We start from the raw sequence: 27,859 nt of genomic DNA on the forward strand, positions 1-27,859 counted from the left end.
GTTGCCATTTTGGCACCAAGACCTGGCCCCACCCAACAGCCTGCAGGCTCCAGTGCTGGGACACCTCAGGCCAAACAACTAACAGGGTGGGACCATAGCCCCACCCACCAACAGATAGGCTGCCTAAAGTGGTCCTGAGCCCAAAGTCACCTCTAGACATGCACCTTGACATGGCCCTGCCCACCAGAGGGACAAGACCCAACTCCACCCACCAGTGGGCAGGCACCAGTCCTTCCTGCCAGGAAGCCAGCACAAGCCCCTGGACCAACCTCACCCACCAGGGAGCAGACACCAGAAGCAAGAAGAACTACAGTCTTGCAGCATGGAGCCTACAAACACAGAAAGTTAGATAAAATGAGACAGCAGAGAAATGTGTTCCAGAAGAAGGAACAAAATAAAACCCCAGAACAACTAAGTGAAGTGGAGATAGGCAATCTGCCTGAAAAAGAATTCAGAATAATGACAGTAAAGATGATCCAAGATCTCAGAAAACGAATGGAGGTACAGACTGGAAGATACAAGAAATGTTTAATGAAGAGCGAGAAGATTTAAAGAACAGAGATGAACAATACAATAACTGAAATGAAAAATACACTAGAAGAAATCAATAGCAGAATAAATGATGTAGAAACACAAATAAGTGAGCTGGAAGACAGCTTGATGGAAATCACTGCTGTGGAACAGAATAAGTAAAAAAAGAATGAAAAGAAATGAGGACAGTCTAAGAGAAGCTCTGGGACAACATTAAACACACCAACATTCACATTATAGGGGTCCCCAGAAGGAGCAAAGTAGTAATGATCTGTATACATGCCAGTCATTTCCTCTTGTCTATGAGCTCCTTGAAAGCAAAGGTAAGGGCAGCATTGCAATAGATACCAATTCTGACCAGTTTGGGGTACAGTAAGTATCTTACTATATATTACCTGTAACTCTCAACACAACCCTGCAATATCTATTATCATGGCCTCATTTTACAGATGAAGAAGCCAAGTCTCAGATACATCAATCAATGATGATGGCCACACAGGTACCATGTGCAGTCAGAATGCAATTCTGGGTCTATTTGTCTCCAAAGTCTGTAATCTTTCCACTGTACCCACAGCCTCCTTTTGTTCATTTCTGTATACACAGAGCCTAGCAGTGTACTTGATGTTATAGTGATACTCCAAAGATGTGTTTGGATCTGTGAATATTTTATCTATAGATTCTCCTTTGCTCATATTATGTCCCTTGTATGGAATGCCTTCCCTGTTTCTCTCTACCCAATTAAGACCCACCTCACTTCTACTCAGCCAGCCCACTACTATGCTTGCCCTCTCCTCTGAGTTCACAAATGGCAATTATTTGCACCATACAATGAGTATTTAAATTACTAGTTATCTTATTAACAACGTATTTTATTCATTGCATAAATATTTATTGAGTAGGTACTAAGCACCAAGCATTGTTGTAAGTACTTACGATAGGTCATGAAACAAAACGGACAATATTCCCTATTGCCCTGGGTCTTGGGAATCATTCTTCCAAGATGAAAACTCCTTTGGGGGTGTGGTCCCAATCAGTTCACTTTCCATATATCTCACAGTGTTTTGTACATAGTAAGTGCATAATTAATAATAGTCTCAGATTCAGATAATTTACCATGCAGATATGTTCCTAACCTACAGACTCTCTAAGCCCAAGGCCCTCTGTTTCTGTACAAGTGACCCTTGGGAGGTGGAACAATGCTTTCACACTGTTTCTCATTTCCCACGGGTAGTGTTTCAGGCCAGAAGCAGAGGTATTAAAGTCTCCTACACAGTTCAAGTATCAGCTGGAGAGATGGAATTCACTAATATTAAATCATAGTAGTTTCCAGCAAAAGGAAATTATCTGTTCAGAAGTATAGAAATTGCAAGTGGAAGAGGCAACTTCATGAAAGGTTAGCTCCACTGTTGAAGATGATCCTTTTCCTCCTTACACACTAAAACTATAGACCAGAAACCTGCTAACTAGGAAAAACCATATGCTTATCATTTTCATGAATGCTTTTAACAACATCCTAAATGTTTTCTCTATCTTAAATAGAGAAAACATAATTTCCTGGGTTATTCAGGATGTTCTATATTCTACTTCATAAGCATCATTTTTAAAGTCTGCTCATTCACTAAAGGTATACAAAGGTTTTCTCTTTGAAGCTGCAAGTCTTTGTAAAGTCTCATTAGGTGTGCTGGTCACATGCATTAATATGTATCAGTATAGGATACAGGCCTGAAGATGAGTGATTTAGCTGAGAAAATAGGACTAAACTTGCTCTGTATCAGTTCTTCCTCATTTTTACAATTTCTTACATTGAGGAGATTTGCATATATTTATTCCTTTTGTGTGTGTTCTAAAACATTTGAAATGGAAGTAAAGAAAGCATGTGAATCTTCTCAATTTGACTACTTTATTCAATACTAAGAGATTACATGATACCATCTCTCGATGGCAGACCATAGAATTTTAAGTGAAACAAGCCCAAATTCTTATTCTTATTAACATGTGAACAGGGGAATACTTCTTTACCTTAGATACAACTTTTATAACATAGATGTCATGATTCTTATTATGAGAGAATGGTAGGAGAATAAAAAAATTTAATATGAAAAACCCAGCACATAGTAAATGTTCAATTAGTAGCTGTATCCTGATCATATTAACAATTATACACCCCTAATTATAGTTTTTTAAATCACTAAAACGTATTTAAGTACTATTAATAATTACATACAGCATTTAGCTAAGCAAGTACACAGGCATGATTCTTGCATCAGTAAAATTTTCAACTTAAAACAAATTTGATGTAAATAGATATCTAAAAGGAGCTATAAATAAATAGCTACACAAACATGAAAGAAACAAAGAGCAGATGTCTTTGCCTTGTGTTTCAGGATTAATTCAAAGTTTCCCTTCTCAAAGAGGAAGACATACCAGTAATCGGATTTCTTTTCCCAAGTCCTTCCTTTTTTTATAGGACTTGGCAGGAAAGGCCTTTGGCTAAAATATAGCTTAAGATTAGTGTTGTGTGACTGAGCTATAGGCTGCATCCTAGAAGATCCTTAAACATGAGTAAAAATAGGTCTGAGGGTTGGGGAAAAGAAAAGAAAGAATATAGTAAGAATGAATCACAAACCCTTGGAGCTCTAGGGACCTTAAAGACCAGGCAAATCAAATCTCTAATTTTATAATGGGGAAATTGAGGCCCACAAACTCAAGTGACTTGTTCAGGGTCATATACTAGGATCCTGACTAAATGATCCACACATGAATCATTCTTTGTCAGTAAAGATAAATAAGGAAAAATGAAGATCTTACTAGATATGTGATATTTCTTTATGAGAAGGGAAATCCTATCTAGGGAATTGAAATGGGATCACATTTATTCAGAAAGTGGAAAGGGTAGGTATAGATGTGGAACATTTTAGGCAATGGAAAAAGATGCCATGTGAAGAGCACACTATCTCATATGAATGGCATTTTTGACAGTGGTTTATTGACTCAACTTTCTTTTAGGTTAAACTGTGTTTGCATATAAGAATAATATTTTATGGTCCAGCCAAACCAATTATCAGAGTATTATTCTGAAGAATCCCAAAATACATGAACAGAGGGATGTGTACTTGGATTTAGTCAATTTCCTCATACTGCAGGGAAAATTTTGTCTTGAACTAGATTTTTCACACCATGAGTAGTGTGAGTGGGAACTTTTCAAACATTTTTAAGATTGCCAGCCTACTGCAGAGGCTAATTATCAAAATGAAAATTTGTTAGTTGTTTTCAATTACCATGAAAGAAATAGCCAAGATTGTACTTAAACCACCCCTAGTCATGGTGTTTTACTTATAAGAATTCTTCAGGCAAACTTCCTTTATTCCATTAAATAAAGTTTTTGTTATATGGAAAGCACAGAAGTAACAAGATGAGTCTAGAGGTCATCTGGTCTGACAGTTCTCAAATTTTGGGGTATATCAGAATTATCTGGAGGCTCTTAAAATACAGATTTCATATGGCCCCACCTAACAGTGTCTAATTCAGGAGTTCTGGAATGTAGGAATATTCATTTCTAACAAATTCACAGGTCATGTTGACAATGTTGGTCCAAGAACCACATTTTGGAAACCACTGATTTAGTCCAGCCTGTTCATTTTACAACTTTCTCTTTGATTTAGGTAGACAAATTCTAGTATACTTGGAACTTCTTTTTTATACCCTTTCTCAACCTCTCCAACAACCAAGCAAGTTCTGTTTCTGAGGCTGTCATTATGGACCTGGCAGATTGACTGTGGTTCTACGTCCTGACTGAGAGGTAGAAAATGTTCGTCATCCTATTAAGCTGACATTAGGCAAACTCTCCTAAAATACTGAACCAGAGCAATAAGGCCAAGTTTGCCTCTTGCACTTGGTACACTTGTATACACAAATGATATCTTCACCACATTTAATATGGAAAGGAAAAAAACAAGAATATTTTGAATTCCATCTATATAACATCGTATCGGCCCTTGGCTCTTCCAGAGCTGTTGCAAAGGGAACATTTAGAGAATTCTTCAAGGACATTGGTGAGCTAACTAAATCAGTGCTATGCTATTATAGGAGAAATAGTATCATTTTCCCCTCAGAGACTTATGTTATTGCCAGAAAAGCATCCCAACATTGCAAAATTGTAAAGCTTAGCTAGAAAAGATCAAATAAGCAGTGTAGCATTTCATAATAATGTCATTATTCCTACAGGTATCAGCTAATTAATGAGAAAAAAGAAAACTGAACAAAAAATAGTTACTTTGAAACAACTAAAGGTCTCAGAATTTGTTTGATATAATATGATAATATATAAAGCAGGACATCAGCAGAGTTTGAAGAAAATAGAAAGTGATGTTTTTAAATCCATCTCCCATGGTATGTGCACTTGTACAGACACACAAACTTAACCACACACCCCCAGGGAAACACACACATCTTTACTCAAAGCACTTTCTTTCTAGCTATGTAAGACTCTAATTCCACATGGGTCATTACTATTAGGAATAAAGATCATGAAAAATGTATTTACAGTAATATGATAAAACATAATACACTATCCCTGTCAGATATCATATAATATGCATATACATATATTTTAGAGAACTTTAGGGATGGGCACACACATCAGTTACCTTGTAAATTATGGACTTTGGGTGATTGTGATGTGTCAGTGTAGGTCCATTAATTGTAACCAATCTACCACTCTGGTGAGGGCTGTAGGTAATGAGGAAAGCAATGCATGTGTGGGGATGGGGGGCATACGGGAAATCTCTGTACTTTCCTCTTAATTTGCTGTGAGCCTAAAACTTCTCTAAAAAATAAAGTGTTTAATAAAATTAGGTAACTAATGGAGGCTTCAAGACACCGATCTTCAAGTATTGCAGAACATTTACTGTGAGAAATAATACCGAAAATAGAAGAATGGGATGTAAAATACAGCTGGGAATTAAAGGCATACACACATAAAAAGACACAGGTTAGACAGTAACTGGAGACTCAGAAGCTGATAAATCACTAACTGAAGACTGTCCTACTCTGGATGAACCTGATCTGAGCTGGGTCACCTCTACGGAATGAATTTTCTTAGGAAGAGTGGAAGTCAGGGAGGAGGAAGATAATTGAATGAGGGGCTCATTCAGCAGAGGTGAACATGTAGAGAGCATTCAGTGACCACACCCGTGTCTCTCTATACACGTCAGTATCAAAGAGTTGATGCCTGAGCATACGAGGCACAGTGTACAGTTGTACAAGATTGTGGTTGAGCAAGATTGTGGACAACCTTAAATGTTGAGTGAAAGAATACAGGCATGCTAGGGAAACGAATGTCAACAAAACCTACTGGCAACATTAGAAAAGGAGATATTGGGGTTACGGGGAGAGGATTTTCCAAGTGACCTTAAAACAATAAATGATAGCTTGTACTGAACACCTACTCCATTTGATTTTGCACCAATATAGCTTTCAGGGACTCAGTGTTTAAAAAAAAAAAAAGTATCATCATCATCATTATATACCTTGTAGGCACTGAATTCCAGAAGGGAGACTGCCTTCTCAACCCAGGAAGCAGCCTCTTACACTGTACTCCATAGATCAATTTTAGTTTCATGAGATTTAATTTTAAGAACCTTAGGTTTTTATCTTTCACACTTCAACAGCACTAAAAACGCTTCCAAGCTCTGATTTACAGAATTATTGTCACTGTCAATGAAAGGAATGTACTTAACATACCAAAATCCAGTTTAATTATTTCTGTGATGTTTCCTGCAGCTGAGAGGAAATGATATTTCTCTGACACTTTTGTGTTTTTAATTTAGTAAAATGGAGCACTTGCCTTGCATAGGGCCTAGGAGAGCAGATTTGTGATTGATGTCATGGAAGATGAGCCCCACAGTTTCAGAACACAGCCTTACTCTGAGGGTGTGATGATTGCATGAATCCGGATCCTTGGTTCTGGATTCCTTCATGTTGGGCGTTCAAGTGACCATCAAGGATTCGACATGAAACATGGCTGAAATATTTATGCATCAACTCATGACCCGGAGAAGTTTTGCAATCTTATTCAAAGGTCTGCTTTTAGCCAGCACTATTCCCAATGTCAGTATTGTCCTGAGCTGCTGGAATCCAGATGAGGCCCTGAAAGCTTCCCAACAGGAGATGCCAAATATTAAAATACACCCTGTTCCATCTGAGTGAAGAAACCAAGCAAAATGTATTCTTTATTTCCTGCTATGTATTCCATCTGTTTCTCTCCCTAAAGGGTCATATGTTATATATTTATAAGAAGCATTCACACCTACACAAACACAGTTTCCAGTCTCCGTCAAACACAGCCGCCTCCTTGTTCACGACCCATTTATTTTTTAACATCCTTCTATATCAGCTCATCCTTTTATGACTTGTTTCATTCTGAAATCATTTCAAGTTAAGAAACGCCTTTGTACCTTCCTATCTCACCAAATCCTGGGGAGATTAAGCCTCAGGCTCCACAGGCCATTTCTGAGAGATGTGAATTTAGATCATTAGGGTCATTAAAATCATACACTCCACAATACCCAGAGCTAACAAGCATCCTTGTACTTTATGCTGCTGTAGAGTGCTACCAGAGAAGTAACAATGTATAACAGCACTGAGCTGCAGAGGATACCATAATTCCTCCCCATAAAAGATTCCTAAACGTTTTAATTGCTACAGTAAATCTCATTAAAGACACAGAATGCTTTGTTCAGGGAAGGAAAAAGGATCGCTGGGCAAGGTGCATTTTCTTTGCAGTAATACTTTTTTCCTCACTACTAGAATAATTCGTTAATGCAAGCACAGCATTATTTTTATCATGACCTTTTTTTCTGGGCTCTGCACATTTCCCCTGAGCTTTCTTTCTCTTCCCTACAAATACAAGGGACAGTTAGTCTTTACTACTAATCCTGTAGGCACTTTTCATGATTTGGGTTTCACGCATTCTCTTGTGTTATCCCTGTGAATCTTCCAAAAACCTTTAAAGGCCACACTGCTAACCTCTGACTTCATTTTTTTTTTCTTTTCTGCCTCAACACTGCATAAAGAGAAACCTGGGATGTAATCAACATAATCAAACACTTGGCACCGATTCAGTGGTCAGCACAATTCTGAATCTTTGTTCCTCCTTTCCCGTAATATACACTGTGAATCTGATTCAAGTAAAAGAATCTTGGGAAGTATTTTGCCTGACTTCATTATCAAATATTAAATTATTATTTTTGAGAAACCCAGGCTGTCGTAGAAACATCACAGAAAATTCCCATCTCTATTTCCATAATCAGTAACTTTTTATAAAAGAACTGAAAGTTAATGACAGTATGCTTTAAACAGCTATGAATTGTTAACTCATCTTTGGAAGCAGAACTGAGCAGTTAAGGGGAAGAGCATGTTTCATGCAACACAATGCCTAAAATTAAATACAAGAATCAAGAGTCAGATGAGGATGGAAGAAAAATCCACAATGTTAAATATCAGTCATTACTAACTTCTCTGGGGAATTTTGCATCTGGGACATTTCAGATTCTATCCCTTTCTGGGAAGAACTGTGGGTGCAAGTAAGAATATGGGCTTGAAGTTAGTCTAACTTACATTCAAATTCTTTCTGTGCCAATTACCAGCCATTTCAGCCCAAAGAAGTTATTTAAACTGCTCATGCCTCTATATCCTCACTTGTAAATTGAAAATAATATTTGTGAAGATTGAAAAGGTTTATAATATATAAACAACATGCATATAACACCTATTAAGTATGTGATTCACATTAAAATATGTTGGTGTGATCTACGTAAAATTATTTTGTAGTCCTTCTTATGCACTAGTTAGGTATATTCACAGCAACAAACTATATCAACAACTTATGCCTGATCCAACCACTTTCTTCCAAATTCAATTGCAATTTTATTCTTTTTTTTAAATCAAATGTCTATCTCACAAAAACTAAACTTATTCTTTTTTTTTTTTAAATAAATTTATTTATTATTTATTTTTGGCCATGTTGGGTCTTTGTTGCTGCACACAGGCTGTCTCTAGTTGGGGCGAGCGGGGGCTACTCTTCATTGTGGTGTGCAGGCTCCTCATTGCTGTGGCTTCTCTTGTTGCGGAGCACGGGCTCTAGGCGCTGGGGCTTCAGTAGTTGTGGCACGCGGGCTTCAGTAGTTGTGGCTCATGGGCCCAAGAGCACAGGCTCAGTAGTTGTGGCACACAGGCTTATTTGCTCCGCGGCATGTGGGATCTTCCCGGACCAGGGCTCGAACCCATGTCCCCTGCACTGGCAGGCGGATTCCCAACCACTGTACCACCAGGGAAGTCCCTAAACTTATTCTTTTTAATCTTATACTCCTTCTTTTAAAAATTACCCAGGATAATCAGATTCCATAAAGTTGGACAATTACCTAACATTTTACTCTTCACATATCTTCTTGATTAAACTATTTATTGTTTATACTTATTTAGTATATGCAGGATTCTGAGAATTCACCATGATAAATCTTCAGTTTGTTTACAAGGGCTTTCAGTGCATCATTTCTGGGGAAGTAAAATCCATTTAAAAAGTAAGAGTAAACCCAAATGCCTCAAGTTTCAAAAATGAGCACCTCAGATTCAGGCAGTCTCCCACCGCAGCCTGGATTCTGCACCCGCTGTGTCACTCCACTGAACAGCAAAGTCAGAAGTCTAAGCAAAATGCACTCACACGAAAAAAAGTTATTCAGACAGAGACTAGGGTTCTAAAGCTCTCTGAAATAGCACCTTGTGAGAACTGGAACCACTGTAACCCCTTAAGGACAGTTAACAAAGGTGACTGGTGAAAACTTCTCTCCACGGAGCCCTGGTCTAGCTGCGTTCTTGTGGGATGTGACAGTATTACCACATCAAAGGCTACTTTTGTATTTACATTTATAAGGCCTACAGTGAAGAGCACCAATGTAAGAGCAAAATCAAGGTCCACAAAGTCAGATTTTTAAGCAAGCCAGAAAAACTAGAGAGTACTAGCAGGGGTAAAAAAAAAAATCGATTGGGCCTTCTTTCTTGACTTCTGGGGCCAAATTGATACCAGTTACACAGAGCAAAAGGCTACTTAGAATCATGGATCATTCAGCTGCTGAAAAATATATGGGACTAATCTGAGTAATTCAAATACAGCAATACTCTACACTCCACTGTTTGGGGACTTTCCTTCCCACTTAAATTTTCTTATATAGATACAGCTTAAAACTGTCATTTGCCCAATTGCAATATGAAAAGAGACTAATGCTTCTGTTAATGCATTTACTTTTATGATGTCTATTACCAACTAGAAGAACAAAGATAAACTTATATAAAATAGCAGAAGATAGCACTTCTATTATATAGTTCATTTCTCTATCATACATTATGCTTTCTGTTCTGGTTTTTTTTTGCATTTTCTGACTCAGTATGAACAATATTTTAATCCCTTATGGTTTAACCTAAGACAGGTCTGACCCTAGATAGTTTTTCTAAAGCATTATCAGTAAATATTACTTATGAACTGCTTTCTACAACTTCAGGGCCGCCATTTAGAAATGCTTGAATGATTTAAGGTTGATAAGATTCATCATACTCACAATGAAGATCTGGTTGTGGACATAGCTAATTGCTAAATTTTACCCAGCCATAAATGGCATCAGTAGCAAATCAGCTCACAGCTTAATACTACTGGCAGATCTACATCAGAGAGAAACAATGTGACTTTGATTCAAGTTATTTTTATGTATGTTATGATTCCTTTCCAGTAGTTCTGATATTGATGCTCAAATACTGGGTATTGGATTCTCTTTTCAAACAACAAAAGAAGGTGAGAAAAAAAGCTGAAGATACTTTAAAATGCCATGGTAACAAGTCACAGTCAAATGTATTTCATCCTTGGTTCAATGAACAATACTAATTCTCATACAAAAGATATGATGAATTCCTATCAGGAAGATTTTCTTTTGGCAAAGTTTAGAATTCTGAAAATAGCCTTTTAATGGCAATGCCCCCACCCTCCTAGCACCAAAATAACAGCACTATGATGTATTAATCCCTTATGGTAACAGACACCATTGAAGCTGAACTGTAATTTGGCACACAACATTTCCACACTAATGTAATGTGACAGTGCTATTATGTTCACTATTTTCCGTATGATCATAGCCATATTTATCTTCCCCAACCTGACATTAAATTAGCTAGTATGGTTACATTCTATTCTGGACCACAGGGTAGATGCAAAAAAGGATTATTGTAGCACAATGGTCTGATGATGGTGTGTGTGCACAAGCATGAACAGGTAATATGTAGATTTAATGCAATGAATATCAACTCTTAACACAGACCTGGCACACAGCATGCACTCAGTAAGTAGTTACATCCAAGAGAAAGTTCACAAATCTAAGTGCTAAGTGCAAAAACAGTTGCTCTAAGATTCCAGAAGAGGGAAAGCAGGCCCAGCTCAGAGGACCAGGGAAGTTTCCATGGGATGAAGCAGTTTAGGTAAAGATTGAAAAATGAAATTACATTTCTTCAAGCAGATATCGTGAAAGGAATGCATTCTAGGTGGAAGGAGTGCATTCCCCAGGAGGAGAAATTAGCATAAGCAATGGTGAGGAAATTGGGAAAGTGTAATGTTGCTCAGACACCATAAGTTAATTGGCGGTAACATGCCATATTGACAAAGTTCTACAATAGATAAGAATGAATACAAAAGCTAGGGTCAGACCATGGAGGTTCATGAACTCCAAACTGATGAATTTGGAGAGTACTGTTGACCACTGAGGATGTCCTAGAAATCCTTATGCAAGATTCATGCATCTAGTCAACAATGATTTAATGAGTTACTATTATCACCAGTTATATGCAACATAAGGTACAAAACATTGGGCTTATGAACCCCTCCCCCCGCAAAAAGGATTATTGTTCCTGGGAGATAAGACCAAACATAAGTAACTATAAGGTAGAAAGTGATGGCTGATAAAATAGCATAAACAAAGTTCTACAGAGGTCAGAGGAGAGAAAGCATTGTATCCCGTTAGGAGAATCAGGAAGAGCTTGTGATATTTAAACTAGGGAGAACAGGAAGAAAGAACAAAACTGGTAAGGAGGCGTAGGATGGATTGGATGAGGGAGGGATAAGGGGGAAACTCAACCAAGATATTGCTACAATGAGCCAGAAAAATTATATTGGGGACCTAAAATATGGTACAGATATGGAAGAATTAAGGAGTTACACACACACACACACACACACACACACACACACTCAGAGCAATTATTTTTGTCAATGAGTAGGTCATTTAGATGGCAACTTTCCAGGGAAGAAAGGGTTTCACAAACACTTTTCTTTAAAAGTAGCCTTTGGCATCACTTTGCCTAAGTACCTCTTCTTTTTGAAAGATTCCTTTAACTTCATTAATTAGTATGATTTATCCAGGATTACACTTACAAGAGAAAACGTATTCCTATCTTTCCGTTGTTAATTATGTCTCCAGGCTAATATAAATAAAATTTTCTAGTTACTCTAACTCTGTGAAAATTACCAGAGAGATGACTTTTAGAAGGTCTGTAAGGGGCAGGGGTCAGGGTGGGAAGATCTCATCTACAAGGTGGTGTGTTCTTTCCCTTTCTTTAAAAAAAAGCTTTGTTTCTATCTTCCTTTTTTTTGTTTTCTATGCAGTTGAGAGCTGCAGCCACAGAATTTAGGGATAAATATCTAAGCGTGGAGAAGGAAATTTCATTAAGAAACCAAATGTCCTAAATGGCTTCATTAAAAAAAAAAAGTCAACCTCTATACAGAAAAGGATCTTGTTAAAATCCCAGGAATCACACTAATTTTATTTGTGCAACTTACAGAAAAACAGTGAGATGTAGAGATAAGGTTTGTTTTGATCAATTTAAAAAGTGAAGAAAATGTGGCATGCTACTTTTATTGCCATAGCAATTGCATGTCTTCAAGGTAACTGTCACTATTGTACCTTCTACAAATTATAGAGTTGATATGAAAATAAGATTTGCTTTTAAATACTGATTTGTACGTACATATCCTCACCACCAAAACACCAGTGTAAAGAAAAACCAGCCAAGAAAACTATTTCACATTTCCAGAAAACCCACAAAGAGATAATGACTTAGTCAAAATGCATGTATTCTGAGAGCCCTCCAAAGTAATTTTAATGCTGATCTGTGCTAGAGGCATATCAGGAGACATATTTATTGAATGACAGTTACCTTATTTACAAGGAAATAACAAATAGCCTTATCACTGTCATCACTACTACTATCACCCAAGAGCAGCATTCAAATAATTTTCTGTAAAAATGATTTGAAGACAGCACGATACTGAAGGTAGGATCTTGATGTTCCTTTAGGAACTGTCTAGAGAAAATTATATTCTTTATACTTAACTGCTATAAGAGGATACACAATCTGACACAACCAAATGACAACTGTTTTGTAAAACATGGAAACTAGACTAAGCACAAAGTTTGGCAGAGAAAGTTCTTTAGCAAAATGAAAACCAGTTTCATGCAAAAAAAAAAAGCTCTCTCAGCTACATCTGTCAGGATCATACTCAGGATTTTAAAACTGTCATAATAAAATCATAACAAATTATCAGTCTTCTGTTTGTCCTTGAAAATAAGTTGATGTTATTTTCTTTGGGGCAGGAGCAACTGCAGGACGTGACTATTCTATTTACATATTTACATATCTTTATTAAAAGGATATATAGTTTCTTTGATTTGCTTTTCTTTATGTACATATAAGTATTTATTGACTCTTTACATAAGGTTATTTATATAACTCCAAATGTGGCTTAATGTTTGTAAGAATGATTTGATTTGCAGAAATACAGTGTTTGCAAATGTGTGATGGTTTGAATATGTGTTTGTGGCTTCAAGTTTCTTGTAATTCTTGTAATGGAAGAACTCACTGGTAGCATGGAGACTAAATATTTCTCCTTCTGTGGTGGTGTGATCTTTACATGTCTCTTCCAAGTACTATTCACTTTGTATTAGTTGCTTGTTCTTCCTATATTCAATATTTTGGATAGGAAACCTGAAGATAGCTAGGAAATTGTACTATATTGCTAGGTTGCAACAACTCAGTTCAATAACATGTTCTGGTTTGACCCCATCTTCAACCTTATGATACACATATCTACTGACATGAACAGAGTCTCAAATAGATAAAGGTCAAAATGAACAAGCTCTAGTCTTTCTTTAAATCCATGCTCAATCTCTGCCTTTGCCTGGAAGCCCAAATCTTCTTCAATCATCTCATCTGCTATCCCACCATCCTAGAGCTTTTTCTTCAATGTTGTAGCATTTACAACATAAGCATAGACTATATTTTACAACCAGAAGGCTCTGTCAGATATATCTTCTCAAGAGAGTGGAATGCAAAGTTTTGTAGGAAACCCTTGTATTATCATTTTGATGAAGTGTTGTAAAGCAGTATCTATTTGAAAGTTAAGAAACAGAACTTCATCCCACATACCAGTTAATATGGTCTCAAAATCCACACTGCTATCACATAAATTAGGCACTCACAAATATTCCATAATATAATGTGAATGTCGTGTTTCTTTGTCATGCTTATTTTTTTAATGTAATTTTATTTATTTTTTCGATGTGGACCATTTTTAAAGTCTTTATTGAATTTGTTCAATATTGCTTCTGTTTTGTTTTGTTTGTTTGTTTTTTTGGCCACAAGGCATGTGGGATCTTAGCTCCCTGACCCATACCCCCTGCACTGGAAGGAGAAGTCTTAATCACTGCATCGCCAGGGATGTCCCCTGTCATGCTTATATTGTGAGACTAAAGGGGAAAAAACACAAACACAAACATAAGGGAGAGTAGCTGAAGGACCAAGTTTAAACATACTGTTTTTTAATGTAAAAGGCAGTATGGGCTTGAAAAGATGTAGAGAGAGAAACATAATGAACCTGTCAATTCACTAAAATTCCAGCCCTCAAGATATAATCTTATGAAATGAAATATTACTTAATAGAAAGCAACATGAAGCCTCTTTCAAAAACTAGGGGATGGGTGTCACATACAGGAAATTAAAAAAATATTTTCGACAAGGTGACCATTAGCAATTTAAAAAATTCCAACAAAGAGTTGAAGACCAAAGAATCACCATCATCACAGATTTTGGCTAATGGCATCCTTGATTGACACTTTAGTATTTCAAACATGTCCTTTCTGTGGAACCAAATGCTTCTCCTGGTTATGACAGTTTAACTTATTCATGGATAATATAAAGACTCCCAGCTTTAGACCCGGGATGTCAAACAGTAACTGGAAGCAACGATGAGCATCAGTCTACACTCAGAGGGGAACTTACGGTCATTGCAGAGTGGCCCGCTGAAGGAGGTCATGCTACAGTCACAGCTGAAGCCGTCCCACTGCTGCAAGCACACGCCTTGGTTGGAACATGAGTCCTCCTGGCAGGTTGTGCTGGGCCCTGAAAACAATCCAAAAGCAACTTGGGTTCTTTAAAAAAATCTAAAAGTGTTTCACACGTGAGCTAGGTCACATTTAGTAGTTGCCAACACCTCAAAATACATGACCAAACTAGTTTGGAAAGTTCTAGTTCACACACCTGAATTAGGAACAGAGAAGCTGTAATATAAAGGTTTCTCAAGTTTCAAATACAGGACAAAATACATTATAATAGTAAACTAGACCAGCAAATAGTAAAAGCAAGCACATAGCTTCTCGTATGATCATGGTAGCAGGTGATCTCATTCCATCATCAATAATTCTCTCTCACTGTTTGGATTTTAGAAAAACGCATGGATCTCCTTAACTTCGGACCAATGGGTAGAGACACCATGAGAGATGGAAATTATGACTTCATGAAACTGAGATACAGATTAGCAAAAAAAACAAAAAACAAAACAAAAAAAACACTGAAGAGTTATACAAAAATGTCCTATAAGTTTCTAGAAGTTTTCCTGCACAAACTATGAATAAAGTTATGATTGCTGGGTGTTTTGGATAGGTATGTTGGCAAGTATCAATCCACATGCTTTAACAATTTCATGCAATTAAACATAAAACTAAAAACTCTGTATAAATGACATGCCCCCATGTAACATACAAGTAAAAAGAACACTAGTCTATTTCTAAAGAATCATAACTAGAACACTGAAAAACAAAGAACTAAAAAAAGGATGATCAAAGCACTAAAGGTAATCACTATACAAACATATTCAAGACTGAAAGCCTTTATGCAAACTATGCTACAAAATGAGGTTTCTTGGACAACATTCAAGAAGGGGGAAAATGAAAACTTCACCAAATAACAGTTACTGCAAAAATGTAAAAAATGTTATTTTTAGGTTTCCACTGTGTATTACGGGGTTTCAGTCTTGTTTTATACACACAGGGCTATCTACCTTGCAAGTCAGCTTTCATCAATGCAACTTTGTCAGCAAAATTAAAAAAAAAAAGCAAAATATATTAAATGTTAGTAAGCAATACTGAAATGGGGCAAACATAGAAGAACATTCAGATTCAAAAAAGCATGCTGCTGTAAAGGGGGAGAGAAATGCTATGTAGAGCAAACAAATTAATAATTAACAGCCATAAATCTTAAGAGAAGCCAAAACTAAGAAAGCGATAATTGATTAGAATTTCACTATACATGTATTTATATAATGGTTAACTGAGCCAATGACACAAAGTGACTGCATTGCTTAGTTGAAGCATGCAGCCCCATTTGTCATGTGCAGATACAGTGTAGACGATGGTCATTAGAAGACCAATCATCCCTTTCTATTTTTTTCCCTCTAGGTCTTTTATCTTGCTATTGTAGCTAAGGCTTAAAACTGTAATGCCAGCCATTCTCTGTCAACAGTTGGACCTTACAGTGACACCAAACTATCAAAATGTATACACCATTTGGTAGATGAAAGAAAAAGTAAAGGATGGAAGAAACAAATTGCAATATAATTCCCCATAAAGAAACTTCCTTTACAAGATTGCAACGTGGAGTATTTATCTTTGCTTTTACCAGACTGGGTATAGATTTCTTACAGATCTCAGAGTTACATCTATATTTTCTCTTCCTCTATAACTGTCTTCAACACTTAAATACTGCCCTGTGAATACTTATTACAGTAGAACCTCACTAATAAGGGTTATCTTAGGGAAGGGTGGGAAGGGAACACCATCTACCTCAATACCTTTAGAGTATAAACTGAAGATATTTTCTAGTAAACACAATCTTAGGTTTTATGAAAATACAAAAATAGACACCAGACTAATTAGATGCTATTAACACTGGGAGCCTTTGAGGTAACTGCTCTAGTGAATACATGAGAATTATCTGTAATTAGATTTTGTACAAATTGATGTTTCTATAAGCATCAATTTTAAATATCCTCCTTATAACCATATTTTTATTATAAATTTCTTAGTCACGGTATTCTTCATAAGAAGTTATTGAATGTAGCCTAAACATTCAATATGAATTTTTACAAATTCAGAAATCATAGTACTGTAACTACTAATTATATAATAATAATAATAGTAATAATAATAATCAGTATAGTAATAATAACAAAAATAATAGTCGTTTTTAATAATAATAAAAATCTCCCAGGCCGGGGAGACCTGAATGGATGTAATAGTTTTTCTCACCTATTGCATCAAAAAACTAAGAGCCACTAAATTGCTCAGTTTTTGTTTTTCTTCCAATCTGTGAGAGGTAAGTGGTCCAATGACCTTTATTCCATGGCATTAAAGACTGAAAATAATTAATATTTGTTTAAAAAGAAAAAACTCAAAGCAATATTCCTTAGCACAGTCCTTCCTCTGGTACAAGCCCAGCCTGGGTCAGGGGCTGTGTTATCAAAGGACACTATTCCCCTGACTTGCCCAGCAGAAGGAAAGAGCAGGAGCAAGAACTGATGAGGAGCCATGTTTTTGTTTTTCTTTTTGCAAAAATTGTCAGAAATACAATTGCAAAATAATGCTTAACTCTAAAAATGGTAAAATTGAAATTCTAAAAAATAACCTGCCTGCCCATATTGTAGAGCAGCCACCCAGAGTGGCTGCCAAGCCTTTATGTGAGCATAAAGACATGCTTTATTATGTTTTCCATTATCACAACAGTCTTTATATATTCAGGTATTACAAGTGAATGCATGCCTATGCCTGACAAGTCACATTTTTTAAAGTACTCACCTTCTTGAAAAATATTTAAACAGTGACAGTCATTTGCACAAGACAAAACCCTGAATTTATTTTTCTTTTTAGTTATATAATATCCTTTTTATTTTGTCACTGAATAAAATTGGGAGCAAGCCACAAGGATATTTGTATTAAGTGGTTAAAAATAAGGATATGTTTGAAAAGGAAAGGAAAGTGAAGGTAAAACTACAATGTCTGGAAACCAAAGAAACAATAGAGGAAAGTGCTTAGATGCCTGGGATTTCAAGTAAGGCAAAATTGGGTTCAAAGCTTCCATCATCCACTTACGTGCTGTGTGACCTTAGGAAGGTCACCTTACACCTCTAAGGCTCAATTTACTCTTCTAAAAAAAACAAAACAGTAATACCTAATTGATAGAGTTTGGGGAAATGAAATTGCATATGTAAACTTACTGCTACCAGTGCTTAATCGATGGTAGCTTTAATAGTGAAGTATTTCTGTAGCTTATAATGCAATTCCAGTGTTGAATGTTATGAGTCTATGCAAGTGCCTAAATTAAAAATTGTTTCACTGACTTCATGTATGGAAGTTATCTTGACTCAGTATTGAGCTTAACTGAGCCTGATTATTGGTGTATCGCCAGTCTCTATTTTCTCTTAAATAAGCAGGTCAACGCTTTTCCAGGTAGTAATTTTCAAAGTCTGGTGTCAGACCAAAAGCATCAGCATCATTTAGGAACTTGCTAGAAATGTAAATTCTAGAGCCCCATCCTAGACCTACTGAATCAGAAACCTTGGGGTGGTGTCAAGTAACATGGGTTTTAACAACTCTCCAGGTGATTCCAATACTTGCTCAAGTTGAGAAACATTAATGTAAAGGGAAAAGGACAAGGTAAGTTCCCTCTGCTAGCTAATGTGTTGTGTAAATAAAATCAGCTATTACTCACTGAAATAAGTTAGAAATGAAAGGCAGCAAGTGATTATTGAGAGAAGGCCAATGACTTTTTACATGAAAGAACATTAGAGATTTGTGGGTCTTGGGTAGAAATGGTGGAAAATCTTGACAAGATATCATTTAGTGATGTCAAATTTAAACTATTTCTATTAATATGGAAGTTAAGTGATTCCAATGTGGTTTGAGCTCAAAATCCCATGAGAACAATCTTCAGAGAAATAATTTATTGAGTATCTAGAAGTTTACCACCAATCCTAAAAATATGTGTATCTCATCAATTACACCTCTGACAGGTACATCTGAGATTATTCCTAGGAACCACAGAGGACAGAAATAATCATAAATTAAAAATTGTTAACCTTGATGTTGGAATGAAAAAATCAGGGAAGTGTCAAGGCAGTAAGGCAGGAGCATGGCAACATTCTAAAAATAAAGGAAAAGGGAGTAAAAAAGGGTGAGAATTATTAAAGCTCAGATATTAAAGCAAACTAGATAAGGTAAGGAAGGACCCAATGTCATAATCTACTGAATGATTTCGGATGTTCAAACCACAGTTTAAAATTACCCAAGAAGATGTACAATCACCTCAACCAAATTGCTTATTAGATTATGATGGAAAATAACACCAAATTTTATTTCTGTAAATACACTTTCTCAGTACATTTCTTATTAGTTTTCCCTTCCACTCACCCACTCACATTATGTGCCAGCGGTGGGAGGTCATGTGTGTGGGTTCGGTTTTCTATCTTGTGAGTGTTTAGCTGTGAATGTGTCTGTCTGCTCCCACCATTTCTTGTAGGTGAGAATTTACGGAGCAACTTGTAGAAAGGCCTATTTTTGAAAAATGTTTTCAGAAGATTTTGTAGTACCTTAAAAAAAAAAACATATATTCTCACTTATTAGATCACCTCCAAGAATCAAAGTTATGTCCCACATTTTTGTCTCCATCCACTAGAGAGAATTTATTCACTTAACAATTTTGTTTCCTTTGCTAAATTGGTAAAAGCAGAAAACACAGTTTCCCTTTGTTTTACAAAAGGGCATTTATACCAAAATTTGAAACAAAGTAAATAAATACATCAAAACATTAAAAATGAACTCAACAAAGATTTCCATTAAATAATCTTATCCTCTGGCGTGATTAAAACACAATTTGAATTCCACCTGATTTTTCAGGGAAATACATGTTACAGAGAGAAAAAAATGTATTTCCAAATAAAAAATTTATATGTACTTAGGTAATTGCTAAATCTAATAGCATTATTTTGGCTGAGAAGACATGATTCATAATCTCCTGGGAGACAGGAATTCACATCTTTCTTTGCTTTCCCCGTATGAAATTTTCTTATGAATCTAAAATTTTCAAAATGGCCCAAACTGTATTCAACATTAAAAGAAAAGCAGCAACACATTCACAGCTACAAAATTCAGGATAATGTGATTAAATTGCATTTATGGAGGGAGAATTGGCTCAAATAACCTGAGGTGTTGAAGTGAAAATTATCTAAAATGAAAGTAGCAATCAAAAAGTACTCCTACAGATCTTAGTCTGATAGAGAACACAAAAGTACAGAAAGATACTTGAGAACATTTCTGAAGTATGGAATATTAGCTTTGGGTAATAGAAGAAACCAATTTTTGCTAAAACAAACTGATAATATATGGGAGACACTCTTGCTGCCAGGTAGAAACAAACCAAACTGTAATTTGAGAATGGGTATCTGAATGTTATTCTCTTGTTGTATCCTACTGAATGTAGATTTCAAAAAGCAGGCTCAAGTTGATTAACATTTGCTGGAGTAAATATGTTTTTCTAGTCCAAGTGGAGTATCTATTTAATGCTATAAAGAAAGCATTGCAGAAGTGATTAGCACACTAATTAGGTGAACTATAGAATGCAAAGAAGCAGAAAATAACAAGATCCATAGCTCCCATTTTATATCAGGCATTAGTCTAGGTTTGCAAACAGTCCAGAAAATTTAAGATTTATGGGATGAGAAGTTGAAAACATGAATAAGGACTTTTAAGCCATAACTGGGGGTATGGCCAATTGTCAGAAATGAAAATTTTGCCTGCCAGAGAATTTTGCTGTTCTCATTTATAGGTGGAATTAGAATTATTTTGAGTGTGATAACAAAGATCTAGTACCTTCACAGCCTCTCTCAATCTGTCCATTGCAGAAAAGAGCATCTGAGATGAGGTCTGGAAGCCGTCCATTTAGATCAACTGATGCCAGGCAGCCTTGGAAGCCCTCCTTGGCATGGACGAGTTTCGGCAAGGATTTATATGTTTCCTTGGCCACTCCTCCTATATACAAGTCACCTGTGGGAAGACAAAAATTTTGGTCACAAAAGTAACTTAACATTGACTTTAAACAACAGTAGAACACACACACAAAAAATAGAGAGGTTTATTTTTCATTAAATTAATTTTAAAAAGTAAATTTATGACTAGATATTTTCTTAAAAGTACAAAACAATACAGGTGTTTGAATAATACATCAGCACCAGAAGAAATTTCTAGAAGCTATTTCCACAGAGAACTTAAATGAGTTCGATACAGTGTGGCAAAATGGAAGGAACATGGACCATGAAGTGGTCCCTGAATTACTGGGTTGGCCAAAAAGTTTGTTCACGTTTTTCCCTAAGATGTTATGGAAGAACCCAAAAGAACTTTTTGGCCAACCCAATAAAATCCAAGTCAAGTTATTTACCGACTCTATGGCTTTGAGCATTTTCTTTTTTTTTTTATTTTTTTTTAGTTTCTCTGATCATTAGTAACCTCATTTCTAAAATGGGAACAATAAAGCCTGTTCCATAGGGTTGTGTGAGAATTAAATGAGATAAAATAATGGAAAGAATCTATCAGAATGAAAATATGTAGTAGATGTTAGCAGGTGTTATTATTATCAAATGTACATTCTGCTTAGAGAGTTCTAGGCCTTTCTGTTAACTAGAAGCTCAATAAATTCTAAATGTCTAATGTCTAAAATTGCCTTTTCTAGTATGCTTGAACCTATTAACCTTGCTTGCACCTAATTTATTCACTAAGTTCCTCCCATAGTAGACTATATATACCTGAATATTCCATCCCTTTTCAAGTATTTCATTTTTTAGGTAAAGGCATACCACTTTTAATTCTTTATGCTGTTCTGGGATCTATTGACAAGTTACTAATTAATTTTTCCCAATTTTATTACAGTTTCTAGTGGGACACTTTGCTCTGCTTGTCATCTTCATATCTCTAGGTTGAAGATTTCCCAACTTTATGGACTACTACTTAAAAAAAGAGATTGCAATCCAAGCTTGATTCTGTTTCTTTTCTATTAAAGATTATTCATCATATCTGTATAGCACTGAGTAGATGTAATTAACTGACTCTAGTAAACAATCAATGCAGAACGTAAGGAGGGTGACCCCAAATTTCCATAATATACTACCTGTTTACAAGTCCTGGTAACATATTCTATTTAGCTACTTACTTCTCTGACTTTGCACTGTCATTTGGATTTTCTCTCTCACATTAACCATTTTATTTAACTTTCATGTTACCTGATACCTTCTCCCACTGTAACACAAAACTCCTATATTCCTAATGTTCTCTGGGCCCCTTTGTATTGTTTTCATGGGACTTGGGAGGAAGGAGAACTGATACACATGCTGATGCTCACACTGTTTGTTAAGTCATGAGTAATAAAGTGCTTGGTGTCTGACCCAGAAAGCTTGTGTCTTCCGCCACCATCCGTAAAACAGTAATAGGCTAACCTGGTAAGTAGGGTAAAAATCAAGCAACACACAGAACGCTCCTGATTGTACTGATGAGAAAACTGAGCTTGCTTCAAGTCATTTAGCCATAAAAAACTGAGAACTGGGCTTCCCTGGTGGCGCAGTGGTTGAGAGTCCGCCTGCCGATGCAGGGGACACGGGTTCGTGCCCCGGTCCGGGAGGATCTGACATGCCGCGGAGCAGCTGGGCCCGTGAGCCATGGCCGCTGGGCCTGCGCGTCCGGAGCCTGTGCTCCGCAACGGGACAGGCCACAACAGCGAGAGGCCCGCGTACAGCAAAAAACAAAACAAAACAAAAATAAACTGAGAACTTAGGTCCCTGACCTACTAACTAAAGCTCTAAGTATTACACTAGGATGCCACTGATCCTGCATAATTTGTACTGAAGGTACTGGATATGCTTACTTCCCTCACCTCTTAAATAATAGGAAACATCTAGGTCCTTGCCCCTACAGTGAGACATAGTCACCACCCGCCTCTGCAGGAGACCCTCCAACACTAGCAGGGTCACCCACCTTGTATGTGAGTCAAACCCTGGAAACCGACTGGACGAGGGGAAGATGGCGGAAGAGTAAGACGCGGAGATCACCTTCCTCCCCACAGATACACCAGAAATACATCTACACGTGGAACAACTCCTACAGAACACCTACTGAACGCTGGCAGAAGACCTCAGACCCCCCAAAAGGCAAGAAACTCCCCACGTACCTGGATAGGGCAAAAGAAAAAAGAAAAAACAGACAAAATAATAGGGACAGGACCTGCACCAGTGGGAGGGAGCCGTGAAGGAGGAAAGGTTTCCCACACACTAGGAAGCCCCTTCGCGGGCGGAGACTGCGGGTGGCAGAGGGGGAAAGCTTCGGAGCCGCGGAGGAGAGCGCAGCAACAGGGGTGCGGAGGGCAAAGCGGAGAGATTCCCGCACAGAGGATCGGTGACGACCGGCACTCACCAGGCCGAGAGGCTTGTCTGCTCACCTGCCCGGGGCGGGCGGGGTGGGAGCTGAGGCTCAGGCTTCGGTAGGAGCGCAGGGAGAGGAAGCCTGCAGGGGGTTAGTGCGCCATGGCTGGCTGGGAGGGAGTCCGGGAAAAAGTCTGGACCTGCCGAAGAGGCAGGAGACTTTTTCTTCCCTCTTTGTTTCCTGGTGCTCGAGGAGAGGGGATTAAGAGCGCTGCTTAAAGGAGCTCCAGAGACGGGCGCGAGCCGCGCCTAAAAGTGCGGACCCCAGAGACGGGCATGAGACGCTAAGGCTGCTGCTGCCGCCACCAAGATGCCTGTGTGCGAGCACAAATCACTATCCACACCTCCCTTCTGGGAGCCTGTGCAGCCCGCCACTGCCAGGGTCCCGGGATCCAGGAACAACTTCCCCAGGAGAACGCACGGCGTGCCTCAGGCTGGTGCAACGTCACGCGGCGCGCCTCAGGCTGGTGCAACGTCACGCCGGCCTCTGCCGCCGCAGGCTCGCCCCGCCCTCCGTACGCCTCCCTTCCCTCCGGCCTGAGTGAGCCAGAGTCCCTGAAGTAGCTGCTCCTTTAACCCCGTCCTGTCTGAGCTGAGCGAAGAACAGATGCCCTCAGGCGACCTACACGCAGAGGTGGGGCCAAATCCAAAGCTGAGTCCCGGGAGCTGTGAGAACAAAGAAGAGAAAGGGAAATCTCTCCCAGGAGCCTCAGAAGCAGCGGATTAAAGCTCCACAATCAACTTGATATACCCTGCATCTGTGGAATAGACAACGAACCATCCCAAATTGAGGAGGTGGACTTTGAGAGCAAGATTTATGATTTTCTCCTCTTTTCCTCTTTTTGTGAGTGTGTATGCTTCTGTGTGAGGGTTTTTTTTTTTTTTTCTGTGTGAGATTTTGTCTGTATAGCTTTGCTTCCACCATTTGTCCTAGGGTTCTATCCGTCTGTTTTTTTTTTTCTTAAAAAAATTTTTTTTTCTTAATAATTATTTATTTTAATAACTATTTTATTTTATCTTACTTTATTTTATTTTACTTTATCTTTTTTCCTTCCTCCCTCCCTCCCTCCCTCTCTCTCTCTCTCTCTCTCTCTTTCTTTCTTTCTACTTTTTCTCCCTTTTATTCTGAGTCGTGTGGATGAAAGGCTCTTGGTGCTGCAGCCAGGCATCAGAGCTGTGCCTCTGAGGTGGGAGAGCCAACTTCAGGACATTGGTCCACAAGAGACCTCCCAGCTCCACATAATATCAACCGGCAAAAATCTCCCAGAGATCTCCATCTCAACACCAGCACCCAGCTTCACTCAACGACCAGCAAGCTACAGTGCTGGACACCCTATGCCAAACAACTAACAAGACAGGAACACAACACCACCCATTAGCAGAGAGGCTGCCTAAAATCATAATAAGTCCACAGATACCCCAAAACACACCACCAGATGTGGACCTACCCACCAGAAAGACAAGATCCAGCCTCATCCACCAGAACATAGGCACTAGTCCCCTCCACCAGGAAGCCTACACAACCCACTGAACCAACTTTAGCCACTGGGGACAGACACCAAAAATAACGGGAACTACGAACCTGCAGCCTGCAAAAAGGAGACCGCAAACACAGTAAGATAAGCAAAATGAGAAGACACAAAAACACACAGCAGATGAAGGAGCAAGATAAAAACCCACCAGACCTAACAAATGAAGAGGAAATAGGCAGTCTACCTGAAAAAGAATTCAGAATAATGATAGTAAAGATGATCCAAAATCTTGGAAATAGAATAGACAAAATGCAAGAAACATTTCACAAGGACCTAGAAGAACTAAAGATGAAACAAGCAATGATGAACAACACAATAAATGAAATTAAAAATACTCTAGAAGGGATCAATAGCAGAATAACTGAGGCAGAAGAACAGATAAGTGACCTGGAAGATAAAATAGTGGAAATAACTACTGCAGAGCAGAATAAAGAAAAAAGAATGAAAAAGAACTGAGGACAGTCTCAGAGACCTCTGGGACAACATTAAATGCACCAACATTAGAATTATAGGGATTGCAGAAGAAGAAGAGAAAAAGAAAGGGACTGAGAAAATATTTGAAGAGATTACAGTTGAAAACTTCCCTAATATGGGAAAGGAAATAGTTAATCAAGTCCAGGAAGCACAGAGAGTCCCATACAGGATAGATCCAAGGAGAAACATGCCAAGACGCATATTAATCAAACTGTCAAAAATTAAATACAAAGAAAGCATATTAAAAGCAGCAAGGGAAAAACAACAAATAACACACAAGGGAATCCCCATAAGGTTAACAGCTGATATTTCAGCAGAAACTCTGCAAGCCAGAAGGGACTGGCAGGACATATTTAAAGTGATGCAGGAGAAAAACCTGCAATCAAGATTACTCTACCCAGTAAGGATCATTCAGATTTGATGGAGAAATTAAAACCTTTACAGACAAGCAAAAGCTGAGAGAGTTCAGCACCACCAAACCAGCTTTACAACAAATGCTAAAGGAACTTCTCTAGGCAAGAAACACAACAGAAGGAAAAGACCTACAATAACGAACCCAAAACAATTAAGAAAATGGGAATAGGAACATACATATCGATAATTACCTTAAATGTAAATGGACTAAATGCTCCCAATAAAAGACACAGATTGGCTGAATGGATACAAAAACAAGACCCATATATATGCTGTCTACAAGAGACCCACTTCAGACCTAGAGACACATACAGACTGAAAGTAAGGGGATGGAAAAAGATATTCCATGCAAATGGAAACCAAAAGAAAGCTGGAGTAGCAAGTCTCATATCAGACAAAATAGACTTTAAAATAAAGACTATTAGAAGAGACAAAGAAGGACACTACATAATGATCAAGGGATCAATCCAAGAAGAAGATATAACAATTGTAAATATTTATGCACCCAACATAGGAGCACCTCAATACAAAAGGCAAATACTAACAGCCATAAAAGGGGAAATCGACAGTAACACATTCATAGTAGGGGACTTTAACACCCCACTTTCACCAATGGACACATCATCCAAAATGAAAATAAATAAGGAAACACAAGCTTTAAATGATACATTAAACAAGATGGGCTTAATTGATATTTATAGGACATTCCATCCAAAAAGAACAGAATACACATTTTTCTCAAGTGCTCATGGAACATTCTCCAGGATAGGTCATATCTTGGGTCACAAATCTAGCCTTGGTAAATTTAAGAAAATTGAAATTGTATCAAGTATCTTTTCCGACCACAATGCTATGAGACTAGATATCAATTACAGGAAAAGATCTGTAAAAAATACAAAAACATGGAGGCTAAACAATACACTACTTAATAACGAAGTGATCACTGAAGAAATCAAAGAGGAAATTAAAAAAATACCTAGAAACAAATGACAATGGAGACACAATGACCCAAAACCTATGGGATGCAGCAAAAGCAGTTCTAAGAGGGAAGTTAGAGCAATACAATCCTACCTTAAGAAATAGGAAACGTCTCGAATAAACAACCTAACCTTACACCTAAAGCAATTGGAGAAAGAAGAACAAAAAAACTCCGTTAGCAGAAGGAAAGAAATCATAAAAATCAGATCAGAAAAAAATGAAAAAGAAGTGAAGGAAACAATAGCAAAGATCAATAAAACTAAAAGCTGGTTCTTTGAGAAGATAAACAAAATTGATAAACCATTAGCCAGACTCATCAAGAAAAAAAGGGAGAAGACTCAAATCAATAGAATTAGAAATGAAAAAGGAGAAGTAACAACTGACACTGCAGAAATACAAAGGATCATGAGACATTACTACAAGCAACTCTATGCCAATAAAATGGACAACCTGGAAGAAATGGACAAATTCTTAGAAATGCACAACCTGCCAAGACTGAATCAGGAAGAACTAGAAAATATGAACAGACCAATCACAAGCACTGAAATTGAAACTGTGATTTAAAATCTTCCAACAAACAAAAGCCCAGGACCAGGTGGCTTCACAGGTGAATTCTATCAAACATTTAGAGAAGAGCTAACACCTATCCTTCTCAAGGATAGTGTTCCTCTCGGGAGGAACACTCCCGAACTCATTCTACGAGGCCACCATCACCTTGATACCAAAACCAGACAAGGATGTCACAAAGAAAGAAAACTACAGGCCAATATCACTGATGAACACAGATGCAAAAATCCTCAACAAAATACTAGCAAACAGAATCCAACAGCACATTAAAAGGATCATACACCATGATCAAGTGGGGTTTATTCCAGGAATGCAAGGATTCTTCAATCAATGTGATACACCATATTAAGAAATTGAAGGAGAAAAACCATATGATCATCTCAATAGATGCAGAAAAAGCTTTTGAAAAAATTCAACACCCATTTATGATAAAAAAAACCCCAGAAAGTAGGCATAGAGGGAACTTTCCTCAACATAATAA

At 37.6% G+C, this 27,859-nt stretch overlaps 1 protein-coding gene across 33 annotated transcripts in view; it reads right to left on the reverse strand.

Moving 5' to 3' along the window:
• NRXN1 (neurexin 1) overlaps positions 1 to 27,859 on the reverse strand; it is a gene marked incomplete at both ends in the record, with an annotated part of 1,125,847 nt that overhangs the window by 521,547 nt on the left and 576,441 nt on the right. For 23 of the 33 annotated variants that reach the window (XM_082643223.1, XM_082643222.1, XM_082643212.1 and 20 more), the window contains 2 exons: positions 14,902 to 15,021; positions 20,820 to 20,993. In XM_082643223.1, the coding sequence (XP_082499349.1) occupies positions 14,902 to 15,021; positions 20,820 to 20,993 (294 nt within the window). Of the gene's footprint in view, positions 1 to 14,901; positions 15,022 to 15,958; positions 15,986 to 20,819; positions 20,994 to 27,859 lie in introns of all 33 variants that reach the window. The other 10 variants (XM_082643207.1, XM_082643199.1, XM_082643216.1 and 7 more) reach the window with 1 other exon arrangement.

The sequence above is a fragment of the Mesoplodon mirus genome (genome assembly GCF_964341445.2).
Source record: "Mesoplodon mirus genome assembly, chromosome: 14".
NCBI lineage: Eukaryota > Metazoa > Chordata > Mammalia > Artiodactyla > Ziphiidae > Mesoplodon > Mesoplodon mirus.